This window comes from Ctenopharyngodon idella, chromosome 5, assembly GCF_019924925.1.
Source record: "Ctenopharyngodon idella isolate HZGC_01 chromosome 5, HZGC01, whole genome shotgun sequence".
NCBI classification, from domain to species: Eukaryota; Metazoa; Chordata; class Actinopteri; order Cypriniformes; family Xenocyprididae; genus Ctenopharyngodon; species Ctenopharyngodon idella.
Window position 1 is genome coordinate 892,670 of NC_067224.1, and position 18,221 is coordinate 910,890.

Consider the following 18,221-nt stretch of genomic DNA (forward strand, 5'->3'; position numbering starts at 1 on the left):
TTTTTGGGTTACCCAGCTCCTGGGTCAGACGTAACAACCCAGTGTTTGGGTAGCTTTTGGGTTACCCAGCTCCTGGGTCAGGCGTAACAACCCAGTGTTTGGGTAGCTTTTGGGTTACCCAGCTCCTGGGTCAGGCGTAACAACCCAGTGTTTGGGTAGTTTTTGGGTTACCCAGCTCCTGGGTCAGACGTAACAACCCAGTGTTTGGGTAGCTTTTGGGTTACCCAGCTCCTGGGTCAGACGTAACAACCCAGTGTTTGGGTAGTTTTTGTGTTACCCAGATCCTGGGTCAGACGTAACAACCCAGGGGTTGAGTTATTTATCGTGGGCTTTTAGCGCCCTCTTCAGGAGAGAGCAGTGCAGCTCCGTTAAATTGGTGCATGTCTTCGGTCAAATACAGGTTCGTGTAAGTTTTATTTTATAAAAAAAATTGTTATTGTTCTGTATATCATTTAATTTTATGAAAAACAACATACAGGGGCGTGATGTGAGTCTCGTAAACAAGTGTCGCGTTGGTCTTTTCGCGTGATGGAAACACCTGATGCCTTGCATAAAATTTATGATTTTATTCAAAAAGATACAGAATATAAATACTTAGGATGTTAAAATATGTTCTCAGAACTGTACACTGATTATTTATGGACAGGTTATGGAGTCAGTCACAGCATTTTTCGAAATTGGGTTGTTTTTGGGTTGTTTTTAACCCAGTGTACAAATGGCTTATTTAATGTGCACTGCTTTTAGCACCACACACAGCAGCTTTCAGTGCAAAAAAAGAAAAAGTTTTCAGCACTTAAGAACCTGCCTAATGGTGAAAATGGCATATCTAAGTGATGTCTGTGACTCCTGACCCTTTTCTTTAAACGCACCCTAGCTGCCCGGCAACAGGTGACACACACCAGACTAATAATACTTTGAACCTGGAGTCATTGGAGAACTTCTAAGCAAGAGCAGTCTGCAGATATATTCAGAGCAGCGAGCGCATGTGGGAAGGAAGTTGTCGCAGGTAATTGATAAAGAGCTCGAGGAGGATTGATGCTCTGTGTGTGTATCATATTTAAAGTGGGAGAGCGAGCAGGATAATGTTGTGAGAGTATATCTGTGTTGCATCTTCCATGTAAAACCCCTCCATTCATCTGTGTCATTTAACGGCGGCTGTCAGTGGCTTCAGCTTCCAGCTACGCAGTAGAGCCGCAGCGGAAAGAATTTATTTCTAAAGTGACTGTCGGTGGAAGGATAATCTGTCTGCGGCAAACACAAGCGAGCGCTGTGACAGAGGCGTCCACGCGCTTAAACAGAGCCAAACAAACACGCAAACGCTTGCATGCATATGCCTGTACAGCAAACTGAGGGCATACAAGCATTCATGAGCAGAGCTTTCATAGAGAGCAAGCAATAAAATAAAATCTCCTGCATTGTCAGCCGTGGCCGGGTGAGTGTTTACATTGAGATTTTGCTTAAATTTGGTCAAGTTTCCTAAACGTAACCGTATCATTACAGTCGTTTCTTGAGAATATCGCTGCAAGTGAGAGTGTTAAGGGAATAAATCATCAGAAAATGAGATTTCTGTCTTCATTTAGAGTTAGTGCTTTATTCTGCAATTCAGCTGAAAACATCAGTTTCAATTAATTAAAACTGCTGTTATTCTGAACTTCCTATTCATCAAAATAATCCTGAATTCCTCCACAGAAATATGAACTTAAAAATATCTTACATAATAATGTAAGAAATGTTTCTTGAGCAGCATATCAGCATAGATAAATCATCAGAATGATTTCTGAAGGATCATGTGACACTGAAGACTGGAGTAATGATGCTGAAAATTCAGCTTTGATCACAGGAATAAATTACACTTTACTATATATTCACAGAGAAAACAGCTATTTTAAATTGTAAAAATATTTGACATTTTTACTGTATTTTTGATCAAATAATCTCAGTCTTGGTGAGCAGAAGAGACTCATTCAAAAGCATTAAAAAGGTAAAACTTTACTTAAAGCCTTCACGTATAATGCATTACTTTGTATTCATAATGTACATTATAATTCATTATATCTTCTTATTACATTATTAAAGTATTTTTAATGCATTAATTATGCATTGTAATGCACCTTATAAAGCATTGTATGTTCCCATAAATAATTGTAACCAAAGTTAAAATGCATTGTAATATTTGCAGATTCCTTGTCAGTTGTTTGTCATATGTTTTAATGCATTATACTTTCTAAAGGCATAACATAAGTATTATAATGTATTATTACGTTGGATGCAATTATTCCTAAGAACATACAATGATTTATAAGGTGCATTACAAGGCATAATTAATGCATTAAAATACTTTTATAATGCATTATATTATATAAGTGTTACCCAAAAAAACGTACCGACCCCAATCTTTTGAATGGTAGTGTATGTCGGCTTTACTGTATTGTGACACTGATGCATTTAAATAACAATACTTAAATATTCTATGGTAATTCAGTGATGAACGGTGTTAAAAATGCCTTGATACTAGACTTAATATGTCTTGCAATAAACATTTTACCTCCAACAGCTGTCTTGTCTTGATGTCTGTCAACATGAACACATACAGATCTAACATACTCAACACAAATGAAGATGTGCAAGCTTCTATCTAGGCGTCTTCACAGATTTATAAAGAGAAATGAGAGTTTATACTTTATGTCTGTCATACTTTAGGCTGAATCCTTTCATAACGGTTTGAAAAATAACCCATTTTGGCCAGAAAATGTGCCTAAGCGTACGCGTGGCAGTGTCGTTGCTCAGAGTTTCAGCACATCTGCCCCCCGTGAATCAAATAGCCGGTGGTGAAGCATGCAAAGATCTGCAAGCTGTAATAAAAACCTTTTACTCATAATGAGCTTTTATTTTTACACTTCCTATTTCCTGCACACTTTAAATCATACATTTCTGAATCATTTTACATTAAAAACTTGAATACGTTTTTAACTATGCCCAAACAATGTATATCTGCAATGCCATTAATGACCAGCTCCATGTTAGCAGACTGACAGATACAGTAGTCAACGTTTGAAGTGGATAAAAAACAGTTCATCAAAGTTGTCATAAGAAGAAGGGTTTAGGACAACTTTGATGAAAGGTTTTGATCCACTTCAAATGTTGATTACTGTATTTACCAAACAAGAAAATATTTTTATTTCTAAGTGATCCTCAGTGTGCGTAGCTTTAACTCTCCTGCAGAGAACAATTACCTGCTTCACACCAACTAAAACCAAAGTTTTCATTCATATAATCATTATCAATGTACCGACAGAAACAGGAAAAACACTTATGGAATCCTGATTCATATTATGCAAATGTCTATTTATACAAGAAGTCTCTGCCTGTCGTATAGCTTCCAAGTGAAACACAGTAATAGTTTACAGTGACGCAGCACAATATGAATCCATCTGACTTCACAGGGCCACTGTTGGTACTATGTTGTGCAAGTGTGTGTGTTGAAAGATGGAAACTTTAGTCTGAGACTTGAATGGCAATGAGTACACACACACACACACACACACACACACACACACACACACACACACACACACACAAAATAAAAAAAAATAAAAAATCAATTTGAGGATTGTAAGCTACTGAGTTGGAGCTCAACTTGGACTCCAAATTAGAGACCGGTGAGTAACACAAGTCATTACTGTCTGTTTAAGAGGAGAAATATTATGTCTGAATATAGAAACAATTTGTGTTAAGAAAAAAAAAAAAAAAAAACATGACATAGAAAGTAGAAATAGAAAGACTTTTTAGAAAGACTTTTTTGTGTCATAACTATGTTTTTTTTTTTTTTTTTTTTTTTTTTTGTCATAATTGACTTTTTATCTAATAATTTTGACTTTTTTGTGTCATAACTATGTTTTTTTTTTTTTTTTTTGTCATAATTGACTTTTTATCTAATAATTTTGACTTTTTGTGTCATTACTATAGCTTTTTATCTTATGAATTAGAATTTTTGTCATAACTGTGACTTTTTTTATTTCATAATTTTGGCATTTTGTCATAATTTTATGCCATAATTTCAACTACTTTTTATCTCATAATTTTGACATTTCAGTTACTTTTTATGCCATAATTTTGGCTTAATGTCATAATGTCGATGTGTCATAATTATGACTTTGACTCTGTCATAGGATGTCAATATTTTTGAGATTTTATACCTTAATTATGACTTAGTATCTCATTTTTTATTTTTTTTTTCTGTCATAATTATGACTTTTTATGTAATAACTATATGTCTTCATACATTTGGCAGATTATTTCTCTAGTTTTTCAAATTTATGCTTAAAGAAAGTGAAAGAAAAACTCGCCAGTGACACAAAATACACTTAAATTCAAGATATATTCTCTAAAAATAAGCCTTGCAATCTTATTTTTTTTATTTATTTATTTTTTGGTCAGGTGAATTTATCTTGTTTTAAGAATTTTGACTTTATTTTTATTTTATTATTTTGTTTATTTTATTTTATTTATTATTATTTATTTATTTTTTGCATGTAATGCTGAACCTCATATCTGAGAAACAGAGTTCATATGATATCAATGTGTTTTGTAAATCCCTCGCCGTCTCGATCTAATAAAAGTGAGGCGTGTTCTTGTGTTTGACACCCGGAGCACATCCAGAGCTTACAAAGCCCCTGACAGCCCTACCTGCAGAAAAACACACAAAAACACACACAGGACACAAGCATCCGTCTGACCAGAATGAGGGTTAGAGCAAAGGCCATCACTTCCTCGCAGAAAAACTCCGGGTCTCATATCAGCTCTCCTCTCCGCCGATCCCTTCTTACAGCGGTTAACACATATCTGACGCTGTCACTGTGAACGGCTACTGAACCCTGAAACAAGGCCAGTATTTCCACGCAGGACGTCTGCTATCTGATCCGTTCAGCCGCACCCCTGCCTGCGTCTCCAGTCTCAGAGGATTTAGACGACACCTGCAGGAGTTCCTCTGTATTAAAGACCCCAGGAAGAGTCCTGATCCGTACAGGAAGTTCAAGGTCCCGGTATGGAACGAACAAAAATCTGAGGATAGACTTTCAGTCTTTCAGAACTACCCACACTATTAAAAAAAAAAAAAAGATAATAATTTTACCAGTAAAAGACTGTAAAATGGTACTGTAAAAACCTGTTAATTGGTTAAAATAAGTTCCCTTTAAAAGGGATAGATAGTCATGTTCATCTTTATCCATATGCATTTTTCAGGCAAAACACACACACACACACACACACACACACACACACACACACACACACACACACACACACACACACACACAGAGCACATCCTCATCTCACTGTTGTCAGCGCTGCTCTCTCTCTCTCTCTCTCTCTCTCTCTCTCTCTCTCTCTGATGAAGGGTAAATATGATTTGATGGTAATTGTGGTCTTTGCCTCACAAAGAGAGAGGTTGACGACCCATCAAAGTGTTCAGGAACACTTAATTTAACAGGCCGTCCGTCTGCCTGCAGTCCAAACCGCTGAGCAGGAGAACTAGATGACAGCCGTCAATTATTCAGCTGTACTGAACATTTACCTGACTTGGTGAAAGGGTCTTGGTTGCACTCATTATGATTATGATTTTTTTTTTTTTTTTTTTTTTTTTTTTTTTTAATGGCTAAATATGTGGACAGCCAATCCATACAGACTGATATTTTGGGGAAAAAATGCAGAATTCCTATACAACATTATATATATATATATATAATAGGGCTGTCATACACATACACGGCCTAGAACTAACTTTTTGCTACACCTGCCAATAGCCGATAACTTGAAAAAAAATAACCAGCCAAAGCTACTTTTTACCAGCCATGAAACAAAAATAGGCAGTTATGACACCAATATTTTATATAGGGGAGAGTAGGGTAAGATGAGCCAGTGGGTAAGTTGACCCACCCCCTGTATCTTGGCAACAGTACACTTTTATTGTCATGTGACCATATATTTTGGAACCACCCATTATTTCTGCCAGACTGTGAAAAGGAGAAGCACATGGGAGGAGTGGAAGGTGCCCATTTACTTTAAAAACTGTTTTTGGCTTGTCAAAGTAAAATGTTCACATAACAGATGTAATGGCTGCTACATCAAAGCAAATTTGTCCATGTCTAAAAATATTTATGATGCATATTGGTGATTTACCAGCGTATAAAACCATGCAAGTAATTTAGCTAAATATTAGCCTGAATTGGTAAGCTAGATTGTTTTTCCCAAAATGGCAGCTATAGGGCAAAGTGAGCCAAATGCTGTGGGTAAATTCAGCCAGCGTTTTTAAATTATCCCACCATAAGGCACTGAATTTAAGTTAAATCTGAAGTATAAACTGGTGTCATTTCAATGTAATATTATGCAACTGGTTTAGTTTATCTTTATTTTCGAGTTTCTTTGACAGAAACAGTGTACAAGTACACAATATCCTTCTGATACGAACCAGAGGATGTTTAATCATATATATCTTTCCACCTGTAGTCCCTAATGGACTAACATGGTCGACATTGCAGAAAAACTACCATGTCAAGAACCTTTTGACTAAAATGTTTATTAGTTTCAGTGACATTTATTCATTCTTATTTAGTTTATATTTAACAAACTCTGTTTAGTCTGTTTTTGGGAAGGTTACAACTTTAATGTTCAACATATTGTTTCAGAAATGCAAACAATTAAAGAAATTGAAATTTCAACTTCATTTGGTTGGTTTTATGTTGCTTTAGTTAACTTTAAGAAAATAATTATGAATATTTGTAAACAGAAATTTGATTATTAAATTAATTTTTTAAAAGAGGTAAATTATCTTTACAATTTCACATGGGTTTGATTCAGATTCAGTTAGATGGTCAGTTTACACCCACCTACTGACTCGGCTCAACTTACCCCTAACCTAGGGTAAATTGAGCCACAGGAACACTTTTTTATAAGAAGCCATATTTTTAGAACCCTTTGTCATAGACGTATTCTGATCATTTAAAACGATAGGAAACATCCTGAAATGACTTAAGATACTTTCATTATACTTCTGCTTCATTTTCCCTTATCTTGAGGACCACATAAGTAAGAAATGGCTCATCTTACCCCACATTCCCCTACTAGTGAAAATTCACAATCCTCTATTTTTCCAATTTCAATACCAAGGCTAAAACTACTACATTTTTAAAGACAAGTTAACAGTCAGTAATAAAATAAGAACAAATAATCAAATTGCAAAAAAACAACACAAACAAATATAATACAAATTAAATAAACAGTGCTTTTAATGCAGGTCCAACAGTAGTTTTCTGGTACAGAAATTTAATAAAGTAGGCTAATCAAATAAATAACACTGCATAGTCTTCACATCCTTTTTTTAAGTTCTAGAGCAGTGAGTGATTTTTTTTCTTTTTTTTTTTTCCCTTTTGTTGTTTGGTTAACATTAAAGTCCCCCTGAAATCAAAATATTTTAGTATGAATATGTTAGCCTTAAAGTTATGAATAAGCTGGTGTGTTTCAAAACATTGACAAAATTCGCATTTAGGAGATATAAGCATTCAAAACTTACAGTCTCTCACTTCAGCTAAAATGAATCAAGGATTTTCATGACATCTCCGTGGACTTCAGCTTCTGTCCAATCAAATGCTCTCTAGAATCTGAAGTTCCGCCCCTCCTACACTATAAACAGATGCTGAATCTGCGGCTGAAATCGCTCATTTGTTCACACATTTACTAGTTTTTATATGGAGGCACTGCACTATATAGAGAATAGGGAACAATTCAGACAGTGTAAATATGCTTTCCATTGACGCGAATGAAGTCCGTTTTCTCGTTAGTGTCACGTGAACCGCTGCAGCGCGAGCACAGTCTGCTCCGGTCCTGTTTGAAAAAGGGGGTGGAGCTGTTTGATATATTCTGGCCTGTCTTCCTGTTTCAGTTGAAATTACGTCAACATGATGAATAATTGTTTAAAAAGCAGACAGCACAGCAGCAAGATTATTATGATGCTGTCACTTTAAGAGCGAATGCACACACGGATCCTGCATTTTCTTTCTCAATTGAAGACATAACCGGCTATGTGTACTGGGATACTCGCCGAGACGGGCATTTTTTTGATTGAATTTGTCCGTTCAAGCACAAGAAGGCATGATAGAGAGCTCAACTTAGTATTTGCACGCTGTCTGAGATACGGGTTTCAGGGCGCACGCTTCAGATGTTGAACTTTCCACATGTGAGTAACGAATTCCCTTTTGCGTCTTCTAGCGCTTGAATATTTACATATTTCACGTTTGTTTACTTTCATGTTCTCTTAACACTGCATTGTTAGAATTCATAAAAATGTTATCGGCCATCTGTCGACTGACACAGTTTCATATACTCACCAACACCGATTTTTACTCGCATTTGGTGCTTGGCGAGTGTTAATTTTAGGCCCTGTATATATATAATAAATTGAAAAGCAAACAATGTGATACTCTAATAAGCACAACAATTTATATCATACATGCATTTTTAATTAAACTCAAACAAAATTGATGATGAATGAAGTAGAAGTTATTTTCTAGAGTAGGATCTATTCATATACTATATACACTGGCAGGAGGTTTTGGAACAGAGCAAATATGATTTCCCATCACACAGCTCCTATATTTTCTCTATTACTTGCTGTTATTTCACTCACCGTTGGGCCATTTTTTCATAAAACTGGTCCCTGAATGATTTACAATACAAAACAATCCAGTTTACTGGCAATAAAATTATGTTAAAGTATATATGAATGAATTGAAAATGCATGAATGCAGCTGTAAGCAACACCGGACACACTCACAACCTCACGACTTCATCTCCAGACCTGAAATGACTGAGGCTTGATTATTCTGGGATCAAACTCCCTCGACAGATTCGTATCCCACACAATCAATTATGCACAAGTGAAGCTGTGAAAAGCACAAAGCAGAATAACTCCCCCTCTCTATCCGCAGAGAGAGCCCCTGTCAGACTGAGTCCAGCCCTTTACACTGGTGTGGCGTGTGTATTTATTGTTTAGAGGACAATAATTCATGTGCAGTGATTAACTGAAAGACGGCTTTATGAAAGCAGAAATATTGTCACTGTCATGAGGGGCCAAAACTTTACCTTTTGCCCCATTTATCAGGAAAAATTAGATTTATATTGTTTATAAAGAAATGTGTATTGCTTGTCCATGCAAAACTCACCACTATAGTAGAGCGCAGTACAGTGGGTGTTGCTTTTTGTTTACTAGAATTTTCTTGGTGGTTGTTGAGGTTTTGCACAGGTGGTTTGCAAACGGCCCAAATTCTTAACTTAAAGAGGCCATTTTATGCCCTTTTACAAAGTCTTGATTTTGCTTTTGGGCTCTACTAGAATAGGTTTACATGCCTGAATGTTCAGAAACACATTTTCCTCATATTCTCCATTGTTGCAGCTCCTCTCTTCCCAGTCTGTCAGTAACGCTCTGTTTAGTTCCTGTCTCTATGAGGCCCCTCCTTCTGAAAAGCACAATGTGCTCTGATTGGTTGGCTGGACCAGCGTGTTGTGATTGGTCAACAGCTTTGAGCATGTTTGGGAAATGTTTCAACACAACTTTTCTTTGCATATGCCTTGGGCGGGAATTATTTAAATGAGGAGTATTGTGATGTGTACGTTCATATTAATTGAAATAATATTGAATGCTAGAGAGCTGGATCCGACACGGAAGTCCTGGAGCAAGTGCGGGCCTGATGCCAGGAAAATGTGCTTCATTATTTATTCAGGCCTCTACCTCCTTCTGTTTGTCAACATCACTCAGATGGATCCCCATCCTTCATCCACAGACACGCGCCAATATCAGCGCCATGGGCAAGAACCAATTAAACTGTGCTGCACACTTAAATAAAGTAAACAATAGATCTTTTCCAAAGCGTTACGTTATAAACTACACTTTAATGCAAACAAGACAAATACAATGATCTTCCTTTGCTAAAATCCAGTTGCATCAGTGGGTAATTAAAGACACGCACAGAAAGACAAATCCTGTTCAATTTACACTGAAAAACTGCCAGCTGTGGGTGCCTGAAATTCACTGACAACATCCCAGGCATTAGAGGACAGCACCTGTGTATTAGCTTATGTTAAAGGATTAGTTCACTTTAAAATGAAAATTACTCCAAGATTTACTCACCCTCAAGTCATCCTAGGTGTATATGACTTCTTTCTGATGAACACAATCAGAGTTATTAATTAATAAATCTCTTGACACATCCAAGCTTTATAATAGCAGTGAACGGGACCAAAGAGTACGAGCTGAAGAAAGTGTCTCCATCAACATCTATCCATCATAAACGTACTCCACATGGCTCCGGGGGTTAATAAAGGCCTTCTGAAGCGAAGCAATGCATTTGTGTAAGAAAAATACCCATATTTAACAAGTTATAAAGTAAAATATCTAGCTTCTGCCAGACCGCCTACCGTATTCAACTTAGGAAGAAAGTGTAACCCTCTCGCAGTTCAAAGCGCTTACACTACGCCTTCTGTATTCAACTTACGAAAAAAAAAATTTCTTCCTTAGTTGAATACGGAAGGCGGTCTGACAGAAGTTAGTTATTTTACTTTATAACTTGTTAAATGTGGATATTTTTCTTTCACAAACGCATCGCTTCATTTCAGAAGGCCTTTATTAACCCCCGGAGCCATGTGGAGTAAGATTATGATGGATGGATGGAGGCACTTTCTTGAGCTTTATACTCGTAGGTATCGCTCACTGCCATTATAAAGCTCGGATGTGTCAGGATATTTATTAATATATCTCTGATTGTGTCTGAAAGAAGAAAGTCATATACGCCTAGGATGGCTTGAGGGCGAGTAAAGCTTGGGGTCATTTTCATTTTAAAGTGAACTAATCCTTTAATATATCAACATGCTCAACATCTGCTTTGCACCATAAAATATACTGATAACCACCATGATAATACAGGTTAATTAAAAGAATATAAAGTTCATCAGTAATGGCCTTTCTATGAATCATCATGGCTAATAAACACATGCACAAAGAGCACTATGTTTCCCACATAGACAAAATCAGACATCCACTACAATAATGATGTAAACATTAGTCAGATGGGGAGTCTGGGTAGAGTGATTTTACTCTTTTTACCCTAAATTTATAAATGGCAATACATTTTAATTTAATGAAAAATTACACTTTTGTCTTGTTGTCTTGAATAATTTTATACTTAAAGAAAACTAATATAGAGCTGAAGGCATTAGACTGAAATTGATCAATGTGACCTTTATACCACTTGTGATCTACTTAACATGAGGCCAGATTTGTTGATTGTAGAACCCTCATCATCTTTCATCAGGCCTCAGTTCTCAGTTCACAGGTTCATTTTCATTTTTTTTCAATGACACTGAAGGCTCTCTGTTATAAATTACAATGCATCAGGACTGTACGCACAACTAATGACTAAATCAAATGCAAAACACACTTCATCTACATTGTTAAACAACTCATATATCTTTGTTATTGAAAAATAAAAATGACTACAATTCTCGGAAACAGAGACATTTATAAACAATATAAATAATGTTTTGCTTTACGGTAATATATAGATGATTTGCTTTACCATAATAATAATAATAATAATAATAATCACTGCAGGCTGACTGTCAAGTGTGTCATTTTATACTTACTGAAGATAGATAGATAGATAGATAGATAGATAGATAGATAGATAGATAGATAGATAGATAGATAGATAGATTGATTGATTGATCAGACAGACAGAGACAGAGACAGACAGACAGATAGATAGATAGATAGATAGATAGATAGATAGATAGATAGATAGATAGATAGATAGATAGATAGATAGATAGATAGATAGATAGATAGATAGATAGATTGGACAGACTGACTGACTGATTGACTGATTGATTGATTGATTGATTGATTGGACAGACAGACAAATAAATGATTGATTGATTGATTGATTGATTGATTGGACAGACAGACAGACAGACAGACAGACAGATAGATAGATAGATCTTGTTACGTTCGGATTGAATATATGTCTTGTAATCGGACACTTTGGCCTTGACTGTTCTCTCCTGGGAGGGCGATCTAACCAACTCATCAACTAAGAGTCATTGGCTCTCTCTCGCCTGGTTCTCTCAATCTTACAATGAATTCAGGTCAATGGCTATAATTAGCCTGCGGTTGGCAGGTGACTTCATATCAAACCCCCAGATATGCTCAAATGTGCTACATCAGTGTCACTAGAAAGAGATGAGAGAAGAAGAAAAAACCTTTCCCATCACAGCTATCATTAGCATGCTTAACAATGTAGAAAGAAATTTACCATCACTCTGACGATAATATGAACTTTGATTTAATGTTTCTGAGGTCAGCATGTGGCTTCAAGGATTAAGAGTAAAATTTAACTGTGACGATGAAGGGATGATACAACTCACCCCATAAGCATGAGCATGATACTTTGTTCTGGAACACAATTATAGTTTTAACTCTACCCCTACCTCTAAAATAATAAGAAAATGATAGGTTGACTGTAATACTCAAGTCTCTAAATCCCTAAACCAATCCCTAAAATCTGAATGTTGCTCCAGAAATTTCTACTTGGCCAGTCATGTTAAGTGATGAACGTAATGGCAGATAAAACCTCACTGTTATCCAAGAGAACTTTGGGATAGCCTTGCAAACTCTTTAAATCTCTTTGCGATTAGATCCAGGTATCTCAACTGCCCGCATGTATTCTCAGAATTTATCTGCTGGAAAACAGAAAATAGACAGTGATACAGTAACGCTGAAGCGCTTACCTCTGTTATCCAGACTGTGTTTGTGGTTGGCCTCTCCCATCCCTTTCCCCAGACTGTCCACGCTGTGGGTCCCCTGGCTGCACAAGTCATCTTCCAAATGTGCTTTCCCATCCAGCAGATGTCCAGGCTGTTCGTCCTCTTCACAATCGCAGTCGTCAAGGATGGGCGTCTCGCGGATGGGCATGCCGATAACAGAGCTGTGCTGGAGGGGTCTGGGCCCACGGAAGCTGTCCCTGCTCTGCGGAGGGCCCAAGAGAACGGAAGGGATGTAGTGAATCTCATGCGTGGCCTCAGTGCTGGCACTCTTCTGAGGGGCCCGGCGGCGCCTGCACCATCGCTGACGGGTGTAGAGTACCAGCGTGAAGAGTAGGATAAGTAACAGAAGAGCAATCAGACCACCCTGTATGAAAATGAACAAGAGCGAAATGTCAGAATTCCAAAAGAGCATGGTCCTAGTACTGAATACTGAAATTACAAACACACAACAGCTCAAGACTCAATGAGGAGATCGAAAAATTAATGGGCATAATCCTTGACTATACTTTTCTGATTTCTAGTAATCCTGAAGACCTTGATTTGCTGGTTTAGTTGTGTTTGATTAATATTGGAGCTAAACTCTGCAGAATACTGTTTATCAGGATTTGGTAAAGGAGGTGCTTCTGAACCAATATTTTTTTGATGGTACTGGAACAACATTGCTGTCCTAATCTTAACTCACCCTAAATCCTAACCATTAATTGCCTCTGAAATCAGAGGGCAAAAATAGGTTGACAAGAATGTCGTTGAAGACAAGCCTAGCCTTACACTTAAGTTAAAACCAATGTTATGCAGAGTTTAACTCCAACCCTAATTAAACAAACCTGAACAAGGTCTCGAGGAGTGCTAGAAGGTGTCCAGATAGGTGTGTTGGTGCAGGTTAAGCTAAACTTTGCAGGGAGTTGGCCATCAGTAGCAGGATTTGGCACCCCTATGCTAAGACCAACAAGGATAGGGGTGTAAAATTCTGCTCTTGGAGGGCCAATAGCTCAATTCAGAGGCTGCATCCTTTGTAGGGCGCATTCGAAGGCCGACTGCATCAGAGAGGCATGACAAAGGTTGTCCCAATTCAAAGGCTCCTTCAAATACAGCCTCGAAATGTGTCTTTCGTTTCCCGTGCAATGAAGGATACAACAGATGGATCCTTCGTGGCCTTGCCTACCCCAGAATTCATTGCACCAATGACAACATTTTTTTTTTTTAGATAAATTGCCATAGTGCAAATTTAATTGTAAGTATTGGGTTTCATCTTGAACACTTTTTGTTTTCAGACAGTTGAATATAACTTTCAAAAAAGTTCAGTACAAACATTACTGCCACTCATCAACAGCAGCTTGTCACAGGCGACAAGAACAATCCTCCATAGGCTAGACCGCCCCGTTTAACAATGCTCGTTCCGACCTTCGTGACCTTCAAAGGCATGGCCGCGTCCTTCGAAGGATGTCGCCTGTGAATTGGGATGCAGCTAATGTCATGCAGAGTTTAGCTCCAACCCTAATAAAACACACCTAAACCAGATCTTGAGGAGTGCTAGAAGGTGGCTAGAAGGTTTACCCTCCAGGAGCCGGATGGGGCACCCCTAGGTGCTAGGACCAACAATGAAACGGGGTGAACAATCTGACTCCTTGAGGGCCAATGTCATGCAGAGTTTAGCTTCAACCTGCCCCAACACATGGTTAGAGAGTCGAACTTGTAACCCAAAGGTTATGGGTTCGAGTCTCAGTACTGGGGGGAGTGAATGAACGGCACTCTCTTCCACTCTCATTACCCACAACTGAGGTGCCCTTGAGCAAGGCACCTAACCCCCAATTGCTCCACTGGGTGCCGCAGCAAAAAACGGCTGCCCACACACCCGAAGCCCACGGTGTGTGTGTGTTCAATACTCACTGTTGTGTTTCTGCACTTGGATGGGTGAAATGCAGAGTACAAATTCTTATTATGGGACACCATACTTGACCACATGTCACGTCACGTCCCTGTCACTTTCAAAAGACCTTGATTAGCTGGTTCAGGTGTGTTTGGTTAGGATTAAATCTAAATTAGTGGCCCAGGAGCAGGACTAGACACCCTCAACAAGGATGTTGATCCGTGAGAATGCCCTACTTGAACTCATTTGTAGGCTAAACAAAGTCCCCTGATCTTCTTCACACCAGCACTTAGTCTAGAATGCATGTTGGCATTAGCTGAACAAACCTGGTATTTATGATCTCATTTTGTCAGATTTTATGGTGATGTGACATGCGAAATCTTAGCAAACAGGAGATTTTGGTATTTCCCCATTCTGGTAAACAGGAGCTTGCATGATTAGAAAATAGCTGACCATAAATTGAACTGGCATGCTTTTAAAGGGGCTTTGCTAAGTCTCTCTTGACATTTGAGCAAGGAGCACAGAATTAAGCATGTATTTGGGTAAGCTTAAGTAATACATGATGCATGGCCACAGACTTCAAACGTTGTTCTTGATTTCAGTATCTTGTAAGGAGCCACTGAGCTTTGCTTGTTACTTCTCCAGCTTGAGTGTCTGGCCTAAAGGTGCAATACACATAAAACAGCTAAAGATTCATTGCTTCATGGTTTGTCTCATTTCATGGCGTGTCAGGGACATCAAAGATTCCTGCTCTCTCTCGAGCCGTTTGTGTGTAATACTCTCAAATCTGCAGTTATTCTTAAAAAGAGTGGCACTGAGCTGACAGATGAAGCGAGCAGTGTAATATTTTTAATTACCTTAAACATGAAACAATGAAACCAAATTCTAAACAATACTACATTCTGCTCTGTGCCATGTACTGTATTTTCATGAGACTTCCCCCCAAAAGCCACAGTGTGACATGGAATTGCATATGAAATGTTATTGCTCACTGGATGATCTTTTCATAATATTCATGTGTCATGACTCCACAAACGCCCCCAATGGGGTGACAAGGCCCAAAATTCACTCCTGAGGACCATTTGTGGCTCATCCTGGCCACGGAGAAGATCCCTCTGAGGTCATTTTAAGACACTGAAATATTCTGAAATGCTGTAGAGATGTAGGACTTGTTTCTCAAAAGGAACATCTAAGAAGCTGGAGAGATCAGTAAAAGTCTGCCTTTGCTCACCATTATTTTAAATAAAGAACAAAATCAAGATATCATAGAGGTCTCATTTGAATTTTTTTCTTTCCAATGAGAATGTGCACTGCATTAATTCAACTATGTGAACCACACAGCAGATCAGAGGAAGCAGATCACTGACCTACTCGAGACGAATATTCAGCTACTGCTCTTCAAATATTTTGATATAATACTCTCATGCACATTTCATGCTAAATTTACTCACAGATTCATTACGTTGTCACAATTAGTGCAGAAAGTGGCATCAGTGACTAAAAACCTCTGAAAACACATTCATGTTGGACTACCTATCATAATGAGGACATAGGCGTAATGGTTTTTATACTGTACAAACTGTACATTCTATCCCCTACACTAACCCTACCCCTAAACCTACCCATCACAGGAAACTTTCTGCATTTTTACATTTTTAATAAAACATTGTTTAGTTTGTTTTTAAGCCATTTTATTTATGAGGACTCAGGAAATATCCTCATAAACCACGTTTGCATTGTAATAACAATGTAATACCCATGTCATTATACAAATTTGTGTCCTCTTAAATCATATAAACACACACCCACACACACACACCACTATCGCACGTGGCATCCAAAGGCTAAAATCTGTGCTCTGTACCTTCCACTCCCATCTACCCTCTCTCCATCTCCCCGCAGTACTATATAAAATGACTAGAGTGGTGTTATTAATCTCTGAATTTTAAAATTCCATCTTCATGAGGAAAAACAAACCCCTCTCAAATTACAGCTCATGCACTGCTGGCTGTCCATAAATCATAGCGCTGTAGATGGGCATTTTCGATGGGAACAATGCAGCCCCGACCAAATGTGTTCATTAATCTCCAGCAGGAGCTCAGCCACTGAAAGTAAACTTCCCTCAAAGTTAAATGCAGAAAAATGAGAGAGGCTAAGCCATTCTTTAAACTTTCAAGCACTCCTGGGAGTCTCTGTGCACACTGTCTGTTGTCTTAAGCTTGAAAACAATGGGGCCGGTTGGCACAAATGTTATGAATGGAAATGGAAATGCTAGAGCCTGATAAAAGAATCAAGCTAAAAAAAAAAAAAAAAAAAAAAATGTCTACACCTTTTATTTAAAAATAAAGAGTTATGGACAAAGGAAGGACATTACAAAGAGGCACAATAATGCCGACTTTTTATGTTGTTTAATTTAAAGTGAGCTTGAGACATGTCTAACCTCGGTCCTATCATGAACATTTACACCATTGTACCGTGGTAAAACAATGGCACATGGAAATGGTAATCATCAAGTACCATGATATTACCATAACTGCACCATGCCACTACCACAACAGTACTTTTTGTAAGGGAGATGAATGTCTTCAAACATCAGTACATAGTGAGTGATGTTTTTTTTTGTTTTTGTTTTTAATTTCATGCACCAGACATGTCATTACCCAAGCAAACATCTGGCCAGGCAACAAGAGGTCTCCAGACATCCAGTAATATTCTGCTTAAAAGATAATGATGAATAAACAAACCCATAATGCATGACAGACTTCTGAGACCATCTGGCATATTAGTAATAACTTTTGAAGGTGTTCCATTACAGAGATGCACAACACAGAACCAGCAGCTCAAACAATCAAAGCACAGTCTGGGAAGAACTCGGATAAAAGCAAAAAATAACAGAATATGAACAGAATGCAGGCATTCTGGTTCAAATGCACTACAGTATATCTTCTAAAACATCATTTTAAACCTAGCCACTGAAGTCAATTCCAAAACAATGTCCACCTGGTGACTAATGAAGGTGATTCACAACACCTTAGCATCCATAGCAGCAACCACTGATGTGCAAAAAAATATATATATATATATATATATATATATTAATTAATATTATTCGAAAAAAATTAGAAAACATATACTGACATACTGAAAACCATTTAGCCTTGTGGCAGCAGTAAGCAGCACTCTCTATCTAGTTCTCTAAATCTAGTTCTCATTAGATTATATTAACGAGGCATTAACCAGCGTAAAGTGCCCCACAGTAGGGCAGATAAAGTAAATCACACCACCAGCAACATGGACGGCCAGAGAAAATCATCCCTGTCATCTGTTCACCAGGTGATCACAGCAGAGGAAGCCATGCCTTTAGGACAAACTCTAGGATAAAAAAAAAACAACACAACACAGACGAACCTCACCCAGCACCTGCTTCTCTCTGTTCCTACCATCTGCGCCCAGGAAAACAACTCCCAGAGCTGGCAATGTCGAC

General features: G+C 37.9%; 1 protein-coding gene across 1 annotated transcript in view; it reads right to left on the minus strand.

The window, feature by feature from the left end:
* The window catches only part of LOC127512990 (astrotactin-2-like), a 423,953-nt gene that overhangs the window by 271,667 nt on the left and 134,065 nt on the right, over positions 1-18,221 (minus strand). Inside the window, exon 3 of the mRNA XM_051894406.1 lies at positions 12,835-13,234. Coding sequence (XP_051750366.1) covers positions 12,835-13,234 — 400 coding nt within the window. The remainder of the gene's footprint in view (positions 1-12,834; positions 13,235-18,221) is intronic.